Raw genomic sequence first — 19101 nt, 5'->3', positions numbered from 1 at the left:
TTATTCTCTATATTTATGGAATTTGTATATTTTGTGTATATATTGTATATATTTTGTGTGCTGTGTGAAACACATGCTGCTGTTACACCGGAATATCCCAGCTTGGGGTAAATAAATTAACTATCTATCTATCTATGTATCTATCTATCTATCTATCATTAGTTTTATTACTCTTCATCATACTTTGATCATCGTCAGGCAAAAGGGCCAAAATATTCACTCAGTAGAAAACTCGATAAACTACCATGATTATTTATATAAATTTTTTTAGGCTGAGTTAAATTTTTTATCCTGTGTATGTTGAACTGTCCTCCTCCAAAAAAACAAAAAACAAAAAAGTTCAGCTCCGTCCAGCCGCCACGTTCCGGTACCCAAAACAAGCGCCCTTTGGGGTCTGGTACGTAGTGCGCCTGCGTCGATGTTTTGTGAAGGCCCGCGACTAGCCAGCGTGCTAATCCACCATATACGGAACCGTACAGAGATTTTTTATTATTATAAATAACTAACTTCTGATAGCCCCTTTTATCTCTGCATGCGCCGCCGGATTTAAGGTTTGTATGTGTGGACACTTTCACATTCATTTCCAACTTATACGTCGGCCGCGGAAGTGAGTTTTGCCCCTTTAGATGACAGCGGCTCTAGCTAACATTAGCTTAGCCGAAATCAACTGTGCGGTGGCGGTGGCGTGCTCCATGCTAACTTTAGCTAACTAGGCTGCTAGTTGTTTTTCGTTTGTTTGTTAATGGTTGTAACATGGGGGCAGAGTCATTCGGGGAGAACAGATTGTTGTAATAGCACAATAAACAGCATGGTCTCGTGATATCGAGTTAGTGGCCCGTTGCCCCGCCAAACTCAGTCCGATAGCAAAAGTCTCAAATCCACATGATTTTGTAATGTTGGAATCGAACAAGCGACGCGAAATGAAAATGTCTGTGTTTTATTTGGTCTCCTTTGTTTAATATGCGCGTACACATATTTGCTTTTTTTAAAAGGTACTTCTTGTATTGAAGTTGCATTATTTGGGGGAACCCCAAATCCAAATGGGCTGTTGTGGAACTAATGGGTTCCACTGTTTGTGCAGGTCGGTTCGATTCACAGCCAGAATGTCCTTCCCCCCGCATTTGAACCGGCCGCTGTTGCCACCTCCTGGGATCCCGCCTCAGTATGCTGGCTTCGCCACAGGTAAGCTCCTACCTGTTTCACCCAACATGTATTTTTTTTACAAGGGACACTCGCGGCCTTCACATCTGTAGAAAGGACGGTTGTCATATGTCTATTATACGTGTTGTTATTTTCCACCCCAGGTTGCTTTGCCTCTCGTCGACGTACTTACACGTTTCCCTTGGTGTTTTGCAGGAGCTCCGATGATCCCGGTTCACATGGGCATCATGGCCCCCGCGATGATGCTGCCCTCCGTGACGGTGGTTAGTAAGCCTGTGATTCACAAGCGGGAAAGTGCCGCGCTGCGAGCCAAGGACGACGAGAGCAGCGGGCCCACCACCACCGTGTTCGTGGGGAACATATCGGAGAAGGCTTCAGATATGCTGATCAGACAGCTGCTTGCGGTAATGGGAAATCAAAATCTATGACCTCAGTTTAGTTTCTAATGAATGTAGTTGTATCACAGAACTTTCCGGGACTGAATCTTGTGCTGTGTACCGCTGCTTGAATTGTGAACTCCCCCCCCCCCCCCCTTTTCGTAGAAATGTGGAATTGTTCTGAGTTGGAAGAGAGTCCAAGGAGCCTCTGGCAAGCTTCAAGGTAATCCATGATGAACATAATATTGAGCATCTTTAGGGCAGGAAAATACTTTGATTCATGGCCAATCTTTACATACACAAGAAAATTTTCACTTCTGTGTCTGTATCTATGAAACTGTGATATTTGAATTTGTCTCAATATGTATTTCTTCTGTTGTAGCTTTTGGGTTTTGTGAGTACAAGGAGCCGGAGTCTACATTACGGGCCCTGAGGCTGCTCCATGACTTGCAGATCGGAGACAAAAATCTCCTTGTGAAGGTGGACGCCAAGACAAAAGCTCAGTTAGACGACTGGAAGGCCAAGAAGAAGACTGCAAATGGGGTATGAATCTCTTTTCAGTTTAATCTGTATGCCTGAATCTGTCTGCCTCATTCCAGACGTTGAAACTGCTGGCCACAACTCGCTCTCAATCGATTCAAAAAAATGTTAATTGATTGATTCTCTCCACACTAGCAGACTAAAAAGGCTGAAGATGGAGGCGACGACGAGGAAGAGGTCCTGGACGAGGAGACCAAGAAGAGGGATCAAATAATTAAAGGCGCCATCGACGGCTTGATGCGGGAATACGCCTCCGAACTCAACGCACCTTCGCCGGACGAGGAATCCCAGCGACGAAGGAGAAAAAAAGAGAAAAAAGAAGAGGTATGCTAACTTTGATTTGTAACTTTCTAACTTACACCACCATCCCTTAGAACTCGATCGTCGTCTTTTCAACCTAAGAACCGCTTCTCTTCTTTTATACAGGATGACATTAACACAATCGACATGGAGGATGACAAGAGGGACCTGATTTCCAGAGAGATTAATAAATTTCGTGACACCCACAAGGTAAAGTGGCTCCTTTGATCTTGTAGTTGACATTACAGGTTTTTTGGACAGCAGTTCACTCCTAGAGTTTTTTGCACATTTAGTTGACACATTTACCTTTAAGCTTTTTTTCTAGATCTCAGTAACATGCATACTGTGCTACGAATTCGCCGTCCCCCAAAAATAATTTACACCGAAATACATTTAATTTGCCCCATAACAAATGAAATGTTTCATGTTCAGTGTTCAGACACCACAAGCAGGCAGACAGCTAGCAATTTTTGTCACCAATTTTTCGTGAAACTATCTAGGTGTGACCATTATAAGATCCATTCTTCATTCATCACACAAAAAAAATGCATGGAGACTATGTAAAGTTACTTAAAAAGCTAATCTATTCATTAAACCCCACCATTATGATAGTGATCATATGGTGACTAAAGCAAGATGAATCTCAGAGCTTTGGAAAAAGTTGCGAGGATAGGATGTAAGTATCAGCCTTTATTTACTATCTACATATACCGGGCGTCCCCCTCTTGAGGACTTGCATAGGGGCAACTGCACTGCACCTTTTGTGCGCTGGCCTGGGTTTTACATTGCATCCATTTTCGTCACCGTAAAGGTTCTTCCCCCACTTCATGATCCGGATCCGTATGACAGCATTGGTGGGTTCCCTCCCTGAAAGCTGGAAAGTCAGTGAACCTGTGCGAGTCCTAATGTAAAGTATGGTCTGTCTTACTGGTGTTCATGTTGAAGCACAACGACTCTTCTGTCAATAACCACTGCAGTGACTTTGGCTGTAGCTTTTATAAATGCTAGTGTGGGGGGGGGGGCGCCCTGTCCACAGCAGCACGCTGATCTGAAGACTTGTGGAGGTACGTGCTCTCTGTGTGAGATGTGTGAGGATTCTCTTACGATCTATTGCTCTCTGTCTGTTTTTTTACACTCGGCACCTCTGACAGTAAGTTCATCCACATATTCATAAGTAATCTCCTTGTCTGTTTGTCAAATGTCAAATATTCAGACAAAAACAGGAAAGTCAAGAACTGTGCAACACTGACACTGTTATGTCCTTTTCACATTTCCTATTTATTGCCCTTATTTTTTAGAATGTTATATAAATTCTTACAAAACAGCTTCTTACAAAAACTAATACAGATCATGAACAAAATTTGCACTCTTTGATTAAAAAATTAAAAAGGAACAGTAAGGAGCTCAGACAGACTCTGAAAAGAGGTAAGTAAAATAAAACCAATACAGGCAAAATCATAGACCGGACATATAACAGATTTGTAGGTGAGCAAAGGCATAGATGATTATACTTAACCATAGACACATAAATGTAAAAAAAATCTCCTGCGTTGCATTATACCCAAGACTTTCAGTTCTTTTTGTATTTATTGTGAAATACTTGTGTTTTCTGTGTTAATCTTAAGGTAATATTAAATTTACGTAACAGTTTTTTTTTACTGATGCACAAATGGCCTAAATAAACCAACTGCAAAACATTGAAAATAGTCTTTTATTCTTATTTTGTCCAATATATCATCTTACTCTAAAAGCTTTGTGTGTAATGTCTGCAAAGACAACGTCGTGTTGTGTGCGAGTAATGAGTCATGAAGAGCTTCTGAAGACTTCCGCAGGGGTAAGACTGCTTCTACAATTTTATTTATCTGTGCAGAAATGTAACTGATGTTCCTGATGTTCTTTTTTCTTGATTTTAGCACTAAACCGAATGACATTGAAGTAAAGGCTGTTGTTGTTTCTGTTGTTGTTGTTGATTATGCTCATGATGATACTGAAGCAAGACAGAATCCCATAACGTTTTTCCCCTTGTATACCGTGTGACCTGCTTTCCTCCCAGGCCTAACTTTAAAAGGCTTGTAGGGGCAGCGAAGGGCTGAGTCCGTAGTTCGACACCTGTAAGTCACAAACAACTAGTTCAACAAAAGACTGACGCCTGTTTTTCTGTTTTTTGTTTTCCTTGTTCTGAGAGGAGGACTCTTTAAGGAGAGAGAGAAGAGAGAGAAAAAAAAGCATTGTCTTTTGGCATCACCCCCCTTTTTCTCGTTGTGAACGCCGTCAAGCTGAACATGCTCCACAGATCTCTTTCACCATTAAAGTGGTTTCCAGCTACATTCTGTAGTTAAAATTGCAAGTCTGAAGCAGAAAACACTTGAAACGAAGCTGTCTCTCTGTGAGGGAGAGCCTTTTGATACTTCCACGTATTCCCCCAGTTTGAGTTTTAGGAATCCAGCTTCACTTGCAAGCCTTTGCACGGACTAGTATAGGGCATGTAACTATATGACATCTAAATTTTTTTTATAAATCTGGAAACCACTTGATCTGTGCCCAGTAGAACAAATGAACGGCTAGACCCAAATGTTGCCATTGGCTGAACACGTCTTGCGTTTTGCTCTGCAGAAACTGGAAGAGGAGAAGGACAAGCGGGAGAAGGAGCGGCTGGAGTTCGAGCGGGAACGGAGAGATCGGGAGAAGGAGCGCGAGCGGGAGAGAGAGCGGCGCGACCGCGAGAGGGAGAAGGAGCGCGAGAAGGAGCGCGAGAGGGAGAGGGAGCGAGAGCGGGAGAGAGACCGGGACAAGGACCGCGACCGCCGGCCTAGAGAGAGGGAACGCGACCGAGACTGGGAGAGAGAAAGGAGCCGCGAACGGAGCGTCGAACGCAGCCGATCCAGGTACGGGAGGAAACGTTTCCAAATAGAAACGCAGTAGAGGTGTGGAAGTTCTGTTAGTTTTGTTCCTAAGACTTAAGACACTTAAGCTGGTATTGTGTCTAGTTCCAAATCCGATATCAGAGAAATAATATACCTCCACCCTCGTTCTTTGCAGGGATAAGAGTCGAGACCGAGAAAAGAAGCGAGACCCGGAGGATGAAGAGGAGGCATATGAGCGCAGGAAGCTGGAGAGGAAACTCCGAGACAAAGAAGCAGCCTATCAGGAGGTAGGGCAGGGGAAAGGTTTTTTTTTAATTAAAAGAACAACTTGTGTGTATCGCTCTCGGCTTGTCGTTAACGGGGGAATGTCTGTCTGAACGTGTTTGGATGACGCTTATCTGACATGGTCTTTTACTACAGCGTCTAAAAAACTGGGAGCTCAGGGAGAGGAAGAAGGCTCGGGACTATGCCAAGGAGGCCGAGAGGGAAGATGAGCGCCGACGAGAAATGGTGAGAAGACCATGAATGAATGATGACATTCATAGAGGTGTCCTACTTCACATTATCCTCATTTTAACATTCGTGAACATTAGCATGGTTTACCCTAAGATTTCTTTCTTCTGGTGTTATGTATTATTTAGTAAGTTGTTTAAATATATATATCCTGTGTGTTTTCAGGTGAAAGAGGGGAAAAGGCTAAAAGAGTTTCTTGAAGACTATGATGACGACAGAGACGACCCGAAGTATTACAGGTGAGCGACTTATTATAATTAAAAAATAAATGCTTACATGTAAAGAGGATTTGCATCTTTCATGATGCAGCCTTTGAATAATTGGACTTTACAGCTGTGTGAATTTTTACGGCTGTGTCAACTGTGAATTTATTTATTTCTTTGCTGTTTGAGAGATTTAAAACCATGTGGCTCCTGATCATGTAAAAAAAAGTCGCAGCAGATGCTTTGTGACACGGAGCAGATGCAGCACTGCAGCCACACGGCCATTGTTCTTAAGGATGTTGTTCCCGGTGCGACCTCTAGGGGCAGTGCACTGCAGAAGCGCCTCAGAGACCGAGAGAAGGAGATGGAGGCGGACGAGCGTGACAGGAAGAGGGAGAAGGAGGAGCTGGAGGAAATCAGACAGAGGCTGTTGGAAGAGGGACATCCAGACCCAGACGCAGAGCTACGCAGGGTATGCTTGTCTTTATTAATCATAATCCTAATATTAATAATAATACTATGTGTGTGTGTTTTGTGTGTATTTTCAGCCTGTGAGCATGCTGCCAGTTGTCTTTGTGAAGGTCACTTCATCATCTGACTCTCTCTGCACTTTTGCATATCAGTGGCATCCACGTTTCACCGTCTGTTGATCTTCTTTTGTGCAAATCAAAGCTGTTGGGTGTTTTATGTTCTGTCCATCTGCCTCTGATTGGTCCAGATGGAAGAGGAAGAGGAGGAGCGTCTGAGACAACCGCCCGTCGTCCCAGAACCGGAGCCCGAGGAGGAACGAGAGCACCACAGGGGCTCGCGGGACCACCGGGACCGCCGCGGCACGGAACCAGACCGGGCGGAAGCGCGTTCACGGCCCCCCGCCCCCTCAGATGACGAGGTGGAAGAGGGCGAGGAGGAGGAGGAGGATTACGGCAATGGTGAAGAAAACCCCGACGCGCAACCCTGCCCAAAGCCCAAGATGAGGCCCATCACAGCGGCGCCCTCCGTGTCGTCGGGCAGCGGCGGCGCGACACCCAACTCGCCGGGGGACGAGTCGCCCTGTGGCATCATCATCCCCCACGAGAACTCTCCCCCTGAGGCCCTGCCGCAGGAGGAGCACCGGCCCAAGATCGGCCTCAGCCTCAAACTAGGTGAGTACACGGAGAAAACTGAGGTCAAGGATACTTCGAAACTTATTTAATGAGATTCGCTGCTTTTTAATTTTTTTAATTTATCATTGGTAATAAAAAAGACTACGTTTTCGACGGTTGGTCGATAAAATTAGCAATTTGAGGACGTCACCCAGAGTAAAAATTGTGACGGGAATTTTAAAATTATTTTCCATCGTTCTAAAGACAAGGGGACTAATGATTAATGAAGAGAATAACTGGCAGATTAAACTATAATGATGACTCTCAGGACATTTATGCAGAATTCATTTCTGTGGGTAGTTTGTATACAGCATGAGCAACTAACGATTATTTTCACAATCGATTAAACTGTTGATTATTTTCTCGATTAATCAATGTCATATGTCAATAATGTTAATGTCATAAAATGATGCAGTAAAAAAAAAAGGATATATATATATATTCTGCTGCGATCTTGGCCTTCACACGGACCACAAAGCACAATTAGCACATATGTCGTCAGTGGCTCTTGTGCACGACTTCCTCTCCAGTGGATTTTTGTCATTTTAACTACCACACAAACCACAGTTCTGCCGTCTCTCCACACACTTTCATTTGACTAGGAAAAAAACGTACAAAGCCTCGGTTGTGCTCCGTTCACACGCACGTTTGCTGGAGTCGTCAAAAACAAAGAGCCTCATTCTCGGTCAACTTTGAAATTTCGTCGGGTTAACGTAGGAAATCGCTGACAAGAAAGACGATGTTGATGGATAAGATGTCGGGAAGTTAATCGGATAACAAAGATTATTTGAATGAATTGTTTTTGTCGTTGTCTCCAGGCGCCACAGGAAGCCCCAGTCAACCCAACGCGGGCAAGAGGAAGAAGCTGCCCGTGGACAGCGTCTTCGACAAGTTCGACGACGAGGAGGCAGACGAGCAGCCGCGCAGGAGGAAGCTGGTGCCGCTGGACTACGACGACGACAAGAGCCTCGGCGTGGACGGCGCCGGGCTCTCCGGCGTCAAGGACGCCGACAACGAAGAGAAGCACAAACACATCAAGAGCCTGATCGAGAAGATTCCCACGGGGAAGCCAGAGCTGTTCTCCTACGAACTGGACTGGACCATGGTCGACACGGTGAGGACGGGACGAGATTCATGGGACACAGATTTTTAACTTATTATTTTTGGTTTAGTAAAAGACCTTTGTGATTTTCCTCGCTGGTCTCAATCAGACAGAAATAGCAGCCGATGCAGTTTCCAGTTGTAAAACTTGACCTTCTTTAATCTGTCGTTTCCATAGACGTTAATGGAGCGGCGCGTTCGGCCGTGGATCAATAAAAAGATCATTGAGTACATCGGCGAGGAAGAGGCGACGCTAGTGGACTTTGTCTGCTCCAAGGTACCGGTCTTGTGATGGTTTCTACATTTGACTTCATTCAGATTTGGAAGGAAAGAGAAAATGATGCTGATGTTTTTTTGGTGTCTCTGTTTCCTCAGGTGATGGCTCACAGTATGCCACAGAGCATCTTGGATGATGTTGCAACGGTGAGTTCATAGCGCTCCCACTGTTTTTTTTATCCCTATGTTCATGTCATAGACAGACGGGTAGCTCTCACTGAAGTATTCAGATTTCTTTTTCCAGGGGGGCATCAAGTTCAGAACACGGATGTTCATACAAACAGTTCTCCGAAACTTTTCCTACCAGGCCCCTTGTAACATTTCCTGAAAAATACCTAATTGAGCCATGTGAAAATACAGCAGGAAAGTGTGTTCATGTCCTGTATGATCCTCCCAGACGCCACAGAATGTTCCAGAAATGTTCCTGTCGGTGTGAACGTGTCTGACTCAGCACAAATCTCATGCTGCGCTCGTCATATGTCGAAGGCAATCTCCGGAAAATGTCCGGACTTAATTTTTTTGGGACATTTTCCAGAGTTTATGTCTGAAAATGGCTACAGTGAAATATGTGAGAAACTGTAACTGAAACCAAACGTCCATTTTTCCCCCAATTTGTGGGGCCGTTGGCGTGATAAGTTTACCATACCTTTACCTTTCAATAAGTTGCGGAGAGTCCAAAGTTCCTCATCTAACTCATTCAAACATTTTGTTTTCTCTGCTGCTCAGGTTCTTGATGAAGAAGCCGAAGTGTTCATCGTGAAGATGTGGAGGTTACTCATCTACGAAACGGAGGCCAAGAAGATTGGACTGGTGAAATAAGCGAAAACAGCCACTGAATGAAGATCAACATTTTTTTTTTTCCATACATAGTGTAGCGTTATGATGTCACCCCAAACAATTTGACTTGTCCTCATCAGTATAGACTGTAACTGCAGGTTCTGCTCATTTTCACCCGTTGTTCAGGTCTCGTTTTTTAATTTTTTGGGCTCAACACACTCAGGCTAAATTCACCTTGTCTGTTTGCGGCTGCTGACCGTGTCGGTGTTCTCATGTATATACAGTACGTTATTATTTGACTACGACGAAAAAAAAGAGGAAGCCAAGCACCAACATCTCTTGGTCCTGTTCTTTTGTTTGTGTACAAGCAGCCAGTTTACCGGTGTCTTCAGTACTTCAGGTTGGTTAAGCTGAGAGTTCAGAGAACGCACAACTACAAACAAGGATGTGATTATTTTTCATCTACAGGGTTATTTATTCAATGATTTAGACTCAGCTTCCTTAATTTGTTTTTCCTCATCACATTCCTGATAAACACGTTGGCATGTTCTCGTCTCATGAACACAGAGCTATCTATGGACAAGACCCACAGAAATATCTTGGGTGGCAAAATCCCTGCAGCTGTAAACACACACATACACACACATGACCACTAGAGGGAAATGAGCTAAGAATGGGGGGGATGATTTGAAGAAGATGCTCTCCATTTGTTTTTGTATTCGTGAACATTTGAATAAAATTGATTTTTATAACTTTGTTCAAAGTTTGATTTCCTCACCCTCGTCATTTGTTTCTTTCACATTGATTTAATTGCAGAAACGGTGCTGATCATGGTGAAATTTGACGTGATTCAAAATTCTAAATGTTCATCAAAATGTTACCATCTACAAGTCTACAACCACGTCGGCACAGTGACAACAAAAAAGCTACAGAACAGCTGCAAAATGGCTCTTACAAAACACCTGATGTGCTCTGCTTTTAAAAGGGTGTTAATATTTACCAAAAACACTTTAAGCCAATCAAGCTAACATGAAGCTACAGCTGGAGAGAAACTTCTTGTTATCGTTTTGAAAACGTGGTGGGGGGGAATGTCGAGACAACGGGATACGCCTCTGAGGCCTTGACGTGGAAATTGAAGTCCAGTCGCAAAGAAGAACTGTGTCTTTCGAAGCCAGTAACAGAACATGGAGTCAAATAGTGTAGTAGGGCAACATGCACAAATTATAAATTTGTCTTAGGACAGGTTTACAAATCAGTGTATACTTTTTAGAAGTGATATTTTGTCATTCGATACCAATTCTTCAGGCAGTTAGTTTCACAGCAGCTGACAAAATGCGTTGAGATCAAAACTTCCAGAGCTTTATTGATTGATGCCATGTGAGCGGAACAAGAGCAGGTCTTGCCAGTAAAAACCCTTCAACTGGGAGAGAAACAGTTACATAATGCGCAGACTGCCCCCCCCCCTTCGATCGATAAACCACATCCGGTGACCAGACAGAGATGAAGCGCCGTGGACACGGAGACACGCCGGGCTCTTAACAGCAAGACGCAGGTGAATGCCACTGCTTTGTGTACAGCCTTTTTTTTGGGGGGGGGGGGGGGGGGAAGTTATCATTTATTCAAATCGGTGTAGTTGAAAAATAGAAACTACATCAATTATGAGTAATTTGTAATTTAACGAGAAAGACGTTTTTTTTTTTGGAGTGACCATCCACTGAGACAAACCTGCTGATGAACAAACCTGGATGTTTGCCAATGAACTTTTATCACCAGGTAACGTTTTGCAATGTGAAAGTTAACATCTGTCGAACTGAGTGACTGTGGCCAGGTCTTGTCCACGTTTTCCTTTTCTCCTCTCCCTCCCCCACACCAGCCGCCTTCGGACGAGGACCGACTCTAGTCCTCTGCTTTGGCCTCCATCTCCTCGGCGTCGTCGTCTCCGTCCACCTCGGCGTTCTCCCGTTCTAACCGCTCCAGCTGCCGGGCGAGCTCTGTCTCATCCGTGTCCGTCACCACCTTAGGCTATAAAGGGACAGTTTGTTAGTTATTTGTACGTATGTAACAAAAAAGACGGAAAATCAAGGGGGATCTCTATGCAGGAAGAAATTCTGTGCAGTCCAAGAAAAAAAGTTAACAAATATATTTTGGTGTTTACTTTGGGGGAAAGTTAACGGTAAATTAATATTTTGAAGGAGAGAAAAAAAAAAGGAAATGTGTCAAGAATCGTTCTAAGAACACTGTCAAAATGTGATAGATATTTAATTTAATGAGGATGAATAATGTCAGTTTTGCAAGATAAAGGTTGAAAATTACAAAAAAATAATTTAAAATAAAATTATATTTGTGCTTTATTTGCAATATTGCAAATAAACTCAACTATATTATTTCCTTATATCTAAAATGTTTGTGACATTTACAAAAACCCACACAGCACTGTAGCAGCTAAAGAAATATTCATGTTCCCCTTACATCACCCTCACTGTAAACCTTTGCCCAACTAAAATTTAAGCACATTTCTTAAAAAAAATCTTTAATTAACTGTAAAGACACGACAGAAATGCTTTTTATAGAAGCCGGCGTCGGCCCTCACCTCCATCTGAATGTTAAAGACGCCTCGCTTCTCTTCGATCTTCTCCTTGATGGCGGCCATGGCTTGGTTGAGGACAGACAAACCCTCTGTGCGCTCCAAAGTCGTCGTCGTCATCACGTAGCGAGGGGGAGCGATCAGGTTGATCTGAGGGAAAAAACACAAAAAACAAACGTCATGGTCTCGTCACACGTTAGCAGTGGGAACCTCTTCGTCACATCCTTCGACCGGTGTGTTACCTTGATGGGCATGGCCTCTGTGGAGCAGCCCAGTCCGGCCCTCAGAGCCTCCTTCACTGCATCGATGCCCTCATACCCGTAACACGCCACCTCAATGTCTGTGGGTAGAACAGGGAGAGGGAAAAATAATGTCATTTCATATTTTCAAAATCTGCTGAGATACTTTCACACTGTAGTTTTTCCGTTGTGATGTCCGGCCGCCTCTTACCTGCTCTGATTTTGACGGCCTGTGGAGTGAGTCGCCTGTTGATGTTGTCGATCAGCACCGCTCTCTCCTCTTCCGTTAGGTCCAGACAGTCCAGGATGGCGGGATCTCTGGAGGACGGAAGAGAGATTCACCATTTTTATTAACACTTTGTAAAAGTTCTTATGTTTTTTACGGAGTCATTTTGTTGTTGTTGATGTTGTTTGAAGACATTAAACAAAGAGTTTGGAGCAGTTTTTTTAGACATGAACCCCCGAAAAAATGTCCAGAAATCGGGTCCAGACATTTCCCGTAGTTTGTCGTTCATATATAAAGAACGCAGCAGGGGATTGTCCCAGTCAGATGCGTTCACACCTGCAGGAAAAGTATTGGAACATTCTGGTGAATAGGTAGAGTGCACACTCGCTCGCTGTGAATGTTCCGGGCTCACTCAAGACATCTCTCGGTAACTTTACGAGGTGGCTGGCAGCAAAATTTGCTTTCTTGTGTGCAGCCCCTCTGGAAACTTTCAAGAAAATGTCCTGACTTGGGTGGCACACACACATACACATCGCTTTCAAACAATCACTCACGACACGGCCTGCTTGAAGACATCATAAGCTCCGTATCCCGGCCGCTTGTACTTCTCGTCGAACACCCAGGCGGTGCGCTGGTACAGGCTCTCTAGCTGCTCGTCCTTAGTGTACTCCAGCACCTCCGCCACGTGTCGCAGGATGCTGTACACCTGCAAACACAACACGCCTCCAGTCAGCTGAGTTCACATTCACAGACGCGCTGGTGGCAGCTTTACAAAATAAAAGGAAATGCTGGGAAACTCGTCGGTTGGCTGAACAAACGTGAGCGGGTTTAGATGATTTGAGAAAAACCAGGGTACAACAATCTGACTTACAGTTTTAGATTTGGTGAATTTATCTTCACACTTGATGGCCTCTTCTGGTGAAACTCTTCGTTTTGATAAGTCAATGTATCCTGGAGAAAGAAAGATGAGAAGATGCAGTGACTCCATTACCGCGGACACGATAGGTGACAAAAGCTTTTCTCCTTGAGATTTTGGATATGCAGCTGTTATCACTTTGATTATAGAGTGAACTAATCCATTTCTCTAGCGAAAACCTGTTAACCATAAGGAACGAATGGTAACTCCGCCCTCACTCACCCTTCTCTTTGTCTACTCGGATGACGACCACGCACTCGTTGCGTCCAATGCGGATGAGCTTGTTGATGGAACGGATACGCCGACGCGACAGCTCGCTCAGGAGGATCATGCCCTCGATGTTGTTGTACTCCAGCAGGCTGACGTAGGCGCCCATCTCGGCGATGGACCGCACGTTTACCATCACCACGTCCTCCACTTCTGGGAACCGGTGCTGGTAGAATCGACAGCTGAGCCCCGGCATCGCTGCGAGAGGGAAAAAAGAAATGAAATCAAGATGATTTCCTTTTTTCACTTCTTCAGGGTGAATAAATGCGTCAAACAATCAGGTAAAAAATAATCAGCTTCATTTTTTACGAATCACAACAACGTTGTGAAATGCCTGGGAACAACTGATCTAGCGACAAAAGCTGAGGCAGCACCGCAGAACATGAACAATGGATCCACACTCCTGGGACACAATGACGACACCTACAGTGGTTTTACAGATACACACACAAACGTTTTCCACAGCTCTTAAGTTCATCATTACTAAAATAAAACTCATCCATCGTTGATTTATCCGTCGCTTCTGACCTTGATTAATCAATTTGTTGTTTGGCCGATAACTAATAAGAAAACTGAACAATGCCCATCGCACAAAGGAAATGTCATCAAACGCTGTGTTCAATCTGACAAACCTGGTTGGTGTCAGAGTTTATATTTGCCGATATCCCTTTTCTTTTGGATTTTACGGAATAAAAATGCTGAAAAAAATGTGTATTCATGTTTAAGATTTACATAAAAATATATTCAAGTTCTATATATTTAAATCTTTGTATTTTTTCTGTTATTTATGATAAAGTTTATAGTTAAACTGTACAACAATTCTTAATCACATTTCTTTGTCATAAGGGTTTGATAAAAACATCGTAGGAATTATTGACAATTTTTCAAATATATGTATGCATCTCTCTCTCTCTCTCTCTCTATATATATATATATTTGGATACATATACACACACACAACACACATAGGCATCAGAACTCCCTGATATCGGTACTGGTATTTTAGTTACTAAAATTGTGTTTTTTTGGCATTTCTTTATGAAAAACAGATATATATATGAACCTTGTATCAAAAATAGATAATAGATTTTCTGTCTATCAACTATTGAATTTCTCAGACAACTGTTGCTGCTCTCAACCACTGACTCAATGTCACTACACCCAATCAAAAACATTTTAGATCTGTGAAACCTTTTATTACATTAGTGAACACGCACTTTAAATAAAGGGTGATTCCACCGTTTTTACTTCAGACCAGGTCAAGATGCAAAACCACTGGACTCACATTGAGCCAGAGAAGCTAAAGACAGTTTAAATGACTGATTCAGATTTGGAAAAGACGAATTGAATCACATCGTGATCCACTGAGGGACATCTTTTTCATATTTAGTCAGAACCCTGAATGACAGAATTAAAGCTGCAGGAGGTAATAGCAACAGCCCAGAACGTTTAAACGGCCCAGGACATCATTCACATCACATCAGTCTCAGATCAGAGATGCTGCGTGACTGAAGCTCAGCCTGGACCACGGACCTGGGTCAAACAGCAGGCGCTTTTTATTTTCTCATGTTTTCACTGTTGAATGGAGATGATGCAACGCAGACACAACGAGAAGCCGCTTCACCACGAAAACTGACCGGATCAAAGTTCCCAACACACACGTCGGCCCCTGGAAACGAGCCGCGACGCTGTCGCAGACAACGCAGCCGCTGACAATCATCGCGTTTGATAAATAAGATATTAAACAAAAATAACAGTTAGTCCATTATCCGTTAGCTTCGCAGCTAATGACCGGGTTCACAGCAGCGGCTCACATGCGGCACATGCCGATGCTAACAGGTTAGCTAGCACCCGCTCGTCTCTTCTGTGCCTCCGAAACAACGACTCACCTGTGTCATGTAGTTACAGGGCGATACGCGGGAATGTTGTGTTTTAAATGTCCGACTTTGCTTTTCTTTGTGGGCGTTTTTCTTTTGTTGTAGATGGAGAAGTCGGGCCCGCTAGCTCTCAGTCTCGGGTGTGCTAACTTCCTCGACCCGGAAAAGAACGGAAGAGCCTTTTCCCCTTCTTTTTTTTTTTCAAGGCGCGCATGCGCACGGCGGAGTGCGGCTTTAGTCACGTGACCCCAGGGGGCGACCTGCTGATCGACTTCATCACAGACGAACGGGGACAAGATCACGACCGTCATCTCGGCGAATGCGGTTAAAACAACAACAGCAGCAGCAACAACGACAACACACAAACACCGGAGTTTATTCAAGGAAAACAGGGACAAACAGAAGAGAACAAAGATGTCTGGCAAGGAGAGGATCGACGTGTTCCCGTCCAGGATGTAAGTAAAGCGGCTTGCGCCGCGAGCTAACATGCTAACGCCGCCGTAGCATGCTAGCCAACTAACACGGAGCTGATTTGTTGAATCCGACACGAATCGGTCGATGCTGATCTGAGATGCTTTAAAAATGATTAAATGTGAAGTTTTAAACCGAGAGGCCGCCACCACCAGGCTGCTGCTGGGAAAGAGGAAGAGTCCTTGTGTTTGTCATGTGATGCGAGTCCAACATCATTCATGTGTGAGCTGTCAAGTCTGACCTGCAGACAGAAGAAGTCTCCGAGTGTAGTTTAATCATCTTTTCCCCACATTGATTCAATGTTGTCATCATCTCTGTGAAAGAGAAATATGATTGTTTTTAATGTAAATGTCAGTGGACTGTGATGTGACTATATGTGTTTATTAGAGCTGCAACAGTTAATCGATTAGAAGTCGACTACTAGATTGTTCGCCAACTATTTTCATAATCGATTAATCAGTTCAGGTGTTTTTTATGGAGAAAAAAGGGTCAATATTCTCTGATCTCAGCTTCTTAAATGTGAACATTTTTTCTTCTAAATATCTCTGGTGTGTGGACATAACGAAACATCATCTCAGGGTTTAGGGAAAGTGGTTTAATGAAGACGTACGTGAGTGTAGTTGGATTTTTGAACACAAAGGTTGGAAACCACTCATGTATATGAGTGACACTGACATTTCGCAGCCTTGGGGCATTTTCACAAACTGACTGAGATGTTGTTCTAGCTGTAACATGACAGCAATCTAGGTGAGTTTTTCATTTTAGTTTTATTTTAAAGATTAAAAATGTGTGTTCTGTCCGCCGTCACACAGGGCTCAGACCATCATGAAGGCTCGGCTGAAAGGGGCGCAGACCGGCCGCAACCTGCTCAAGAAGAAGTCCGACGCCCTCTCCATGCGCTTCCGCCAGATCCTTCGCAAAATTATTGAGGTCAGTTGAGAATCACCAGTAGCTGACTTATTTCTCCTCGCATTACACACAGCTGATAATTGCGTAGGTACACCGAGCTAAAACCGATGCAATGAATCCTCAAATCACAAAGGTAGTGATGTCCAAACTTTGCTGAAACAGTTTTAGGTGTTTATTCAACTGTGACATTATTTTGGAGGCTTTAGTTTCACAGTCGTGTCCTAAACCTTGTCCTCTCGTCTCTGTTCCTTCAGACTAAGACCAAGATGGGAGAGGTGATGCGAGAGGCGGCCTTTTCTTTGGCCGAAGCCAAATTTGCAGCTGGAGACTTCAGGTGAAAGAAAGAAGAAAAAAAAAAAATCAACGTTGTGATGATGTGAAGTGGTAGTTTTGTGTTTGCTGCAGATGTCAGTGTAACTCCCATCTGTACTTCTGTCCACAGCACCACTGTAATCCAGAATGTCAACAAAGCCCAAGTGAAGGTCCGAGCCAAGAAGGACAACGTGGCAGGTTAGCTCAAAAAGAAATAAGATAATAATCATCTCACCTCTTCTGAGAATCCTCGCTATGTGACCAGGACAAGTTCTCACCCGCACTTCTGTCCCGTCTTTCAGGTGTGACCCTACCAGTGTTTGAGCACTACCAAGAAGGCGGCGACAGTAAGCCAAGTCTCAGTTGTTGAATTGCTCTGAACCCACACCTCGTGTTTAGATGATGAAGTCTATTGAAGTCTCTGTGAACCGCCGAGTAACAGGCAGTTGTCTCCCTTGAGGTTACGAGCTGACCGGTCTGGCCCGAGGTGGAGAGCAGGTCTCCAGGTTGAAGAGGAACTACGCCAGAGCCGTGGAGCTGCTGGTGGAGCTGGCCTCCTTACAGGTAGGGGGCGCTGTGGGAGAACACCTCAAGTTCTTGACAAGTGAAGTGGACAGGGGTGAAAAGTCCATTTTATGCTACACTATGCTTTATTACTACACTTTTATTTCGGAGGCAAATATTTTACTTTTAACCTCTGTATGTATTGCACCTGTAGTTACTTCGTAACCTCAACACTGAAATGCTGCTCACACTCTTACCACTTTCTGTTTTGCAGACATCCTTTGTCACTCTGGACGAAGCCATAAAGATTACCAACCGCCGCGTGAATGCTATCGAGCACGGTAAGCTCAACACTACAGAACTCCACAAAAGTGAAATAAATGTTGTTACCGCAGCTTCAATTTTCTTTTTATTCCACTTCCATCAGTGATCATCCCCAGGATCGACCGCACGCTCACCTACATCATCACGGAGCTGGATGAGAGAGAACGAGAGGAGTTCTACAGGTAAATCCCAGAGTTTGTACGATTTTTTAATTATCATTTTTCCCCATGAATGTTGTACTCTGATTGGACGCGAGATTCAGTCCCCATGTTAATTCGTTCCACAACTACTTCAGTTGCACTTTTTTCAAGCCGGTGTCTGTCACCCAAACTTACATGCCCCTCCTGGTTCCAGGCTGAAAAAGATCCAAGAGAAGAAGAAGCAGCTCAGGGAACGGACGGAAAAGGAGATCGCCGCCCGCTTGGCCAAGCTGGGTCCCATCGCGGAGCCGTCCAACATGCTGACGGAGGAGACGGACGAAGACATGCTGTTCGAGTGACGGGCGTCTTCTTCCTCACGCCGACCTCTTCTCGCCCGTCATCCTATTTATACGGTGCCTCTCTGGCCGAGTCTCATGTCTTCGCGCAAGTGATGAAATTGGTTTCACGTGTACTTTTGTCGTCGATGATTCGTTCTGTCGTTTCAGCGCTGGAAGGTGTGTGTGTGTGTGTCCGTGTTTGTTTCTCCGGACGAGTCACTGTACAGAACCAGTGTTGTCGCACTTGGCGGTTATGAAATAATTTAAATAACGAGAATATTATGTATGTTTACACGTGGTTTTGCGAGCGACATTAAAGAAGCATTCCGTGTGATTGACCAACCTGTAGATACTTCAGTTTGCTCACCATTGCATGCTGTAGAGAATCGAGGCGGTTGTAGATTTCAAAGCGTGTGTGTGAGACTGTGTTGTGGAGGCCCCTCCCACTGCTGACCTCATATCACCGGGTTGTTGTTGTTGTTACCTCATTGGACGAGAACGTTGGCCCCTAATGTGACCCCCCCGCTGTAAAATGTGTCAACAAGGCCCGAGACTTCGTCCCAATAAAGATGTTCTAAATATTCAACCATTGTCTGGACTTCCATGATCAAAGCTGCTGCTAGCGGGTTACACCACTGACTTTGGTACAGAAGGTTGGGGTGTATGATTCCCAGTCCGGGTCAGCGAAATGAATTATAATGTTGACATTAGCACCTTCAGTGAAGTCGAAGCTTTTTAGT

At 44.1% G+C, this 19101-nt stretch overlaps 3 protein-coding genes across 4 annotated transcripts; 2 read left to right on the top strand and 1 right to left on the bottom strand.

Moving 5' to 3' along the window:
• The first annotated feature begins 396 nt into the window (after positions 1-396).
• rbm25b (RNA binding motif protein 25b) lies at positions 397-10006 on the top strand. Of its 2 annotated transcripts, none has more exons than XM_047328545.1 (17): positions 397-551; positions 1082-1182; positions 1357-1565; positions 1704-1761; positions 1921-2081; positions 2217-2402; positions 2505-2588; positions 4992-5263; positions 5418-5529; positions 5663-5752; positions 5921-5994; positions 6280-6430; positions 6677-7100; positions 7919-8214; positions 8380-8478; positions 8577-8624; positions 9204-10006. In XM_047328545.1, exons 2-17 carry the CDS (start codon positions 1104-1106, stop codon positions 9294-9296), a joined length of 2436 nt encoding a protein of 811 aa, XP_047184501.1. In that variant the 5' UTR covers positions 397-551; positions 1082-1103; the 3' UTR covers positions 9297-10006. The 2 variants fall into 2 exon arrangements, with proteins under 2 accessions (XP_047184501.1, XP_047184500.1); XM_047328544.1 differs by having other exon boundaries at positions 2214-2402.
• Positions 10007-10591: 585 nt separating this feature from the next.
• eif2s1b (eukaryotic translation initiation factor 2, subunit 1 alpha b) lies at positions 10592-15550 on the bottom strand. Its single transcript, XM_035617613.2, has 8 exons — positions 15376-15550; positions 13442-13684; positions 13175-13254; positions 12858-13009; positions 12289-12395; positions 12081-12178; positions 11845-11988; positions 10592-11276 (listed from the first exon to the last, which is right to left on the bottom strand). Exons 2-8 carry the CDS (start codon positions 13680-13682, stop codon positions 11151-11153), a joined length of 948 nt encoding a protein of 315 aa, XP_035473506.1. The 5' UTR covers positions 13683-13684; positions 15376-15550; the 3' UTR covers positions 10592-11150.
• Positions 15551-15599: 49 nt separating this feature from the next.
• On the top strand, positions 15600-18947 carry atp6v1d (ATPase H+ transporting V1 subunit D). Its single transcript, XM_035617614.2, has 9 exons — positions 15600-15818; positions 16647-16764; positions 16998-17077; positions 17186-17253; positions 17358-17402; positions 17516-17619; positions 17834-17900; positions 17987-18065; positions 18238-18947. Exons 1-9 carry the CDS (start codon positions 15778-15780, stop codon positions 18380-18382), a joined length of 747 nt encoding a protein of 248 aa, XP_035473507.1. The 5' UTR covers positions 15600-15777; the 3' UTR covers positions 18383-18947.
• The last annotated feature ends 154 nt before the right edge of the window (positions 18948-19101 follow it).

Source organism: Scophthalmus maximus, chromosome 18, assembly GCF_022379125.1.
Source record: "Scophthalmus maximus strain ysfricsl-2021 chromosome 18, ASM2237912v1, whole genome shotgun sequence".
In the NCBI taxonomy this organism is placed as follows: domain Eukaryota; kingdom Metazoa; phylum Chordata; class Actinopteri; order Pleuronectiformes; family Scophthalmidae; genus Scophthalmus; species Scophthalmus maximus.
The sequence above is the reverse complement of the archived record's forward strand: the minus strand, read 5'-3'. Positions and strand labels throughout refer to the sequence as shown.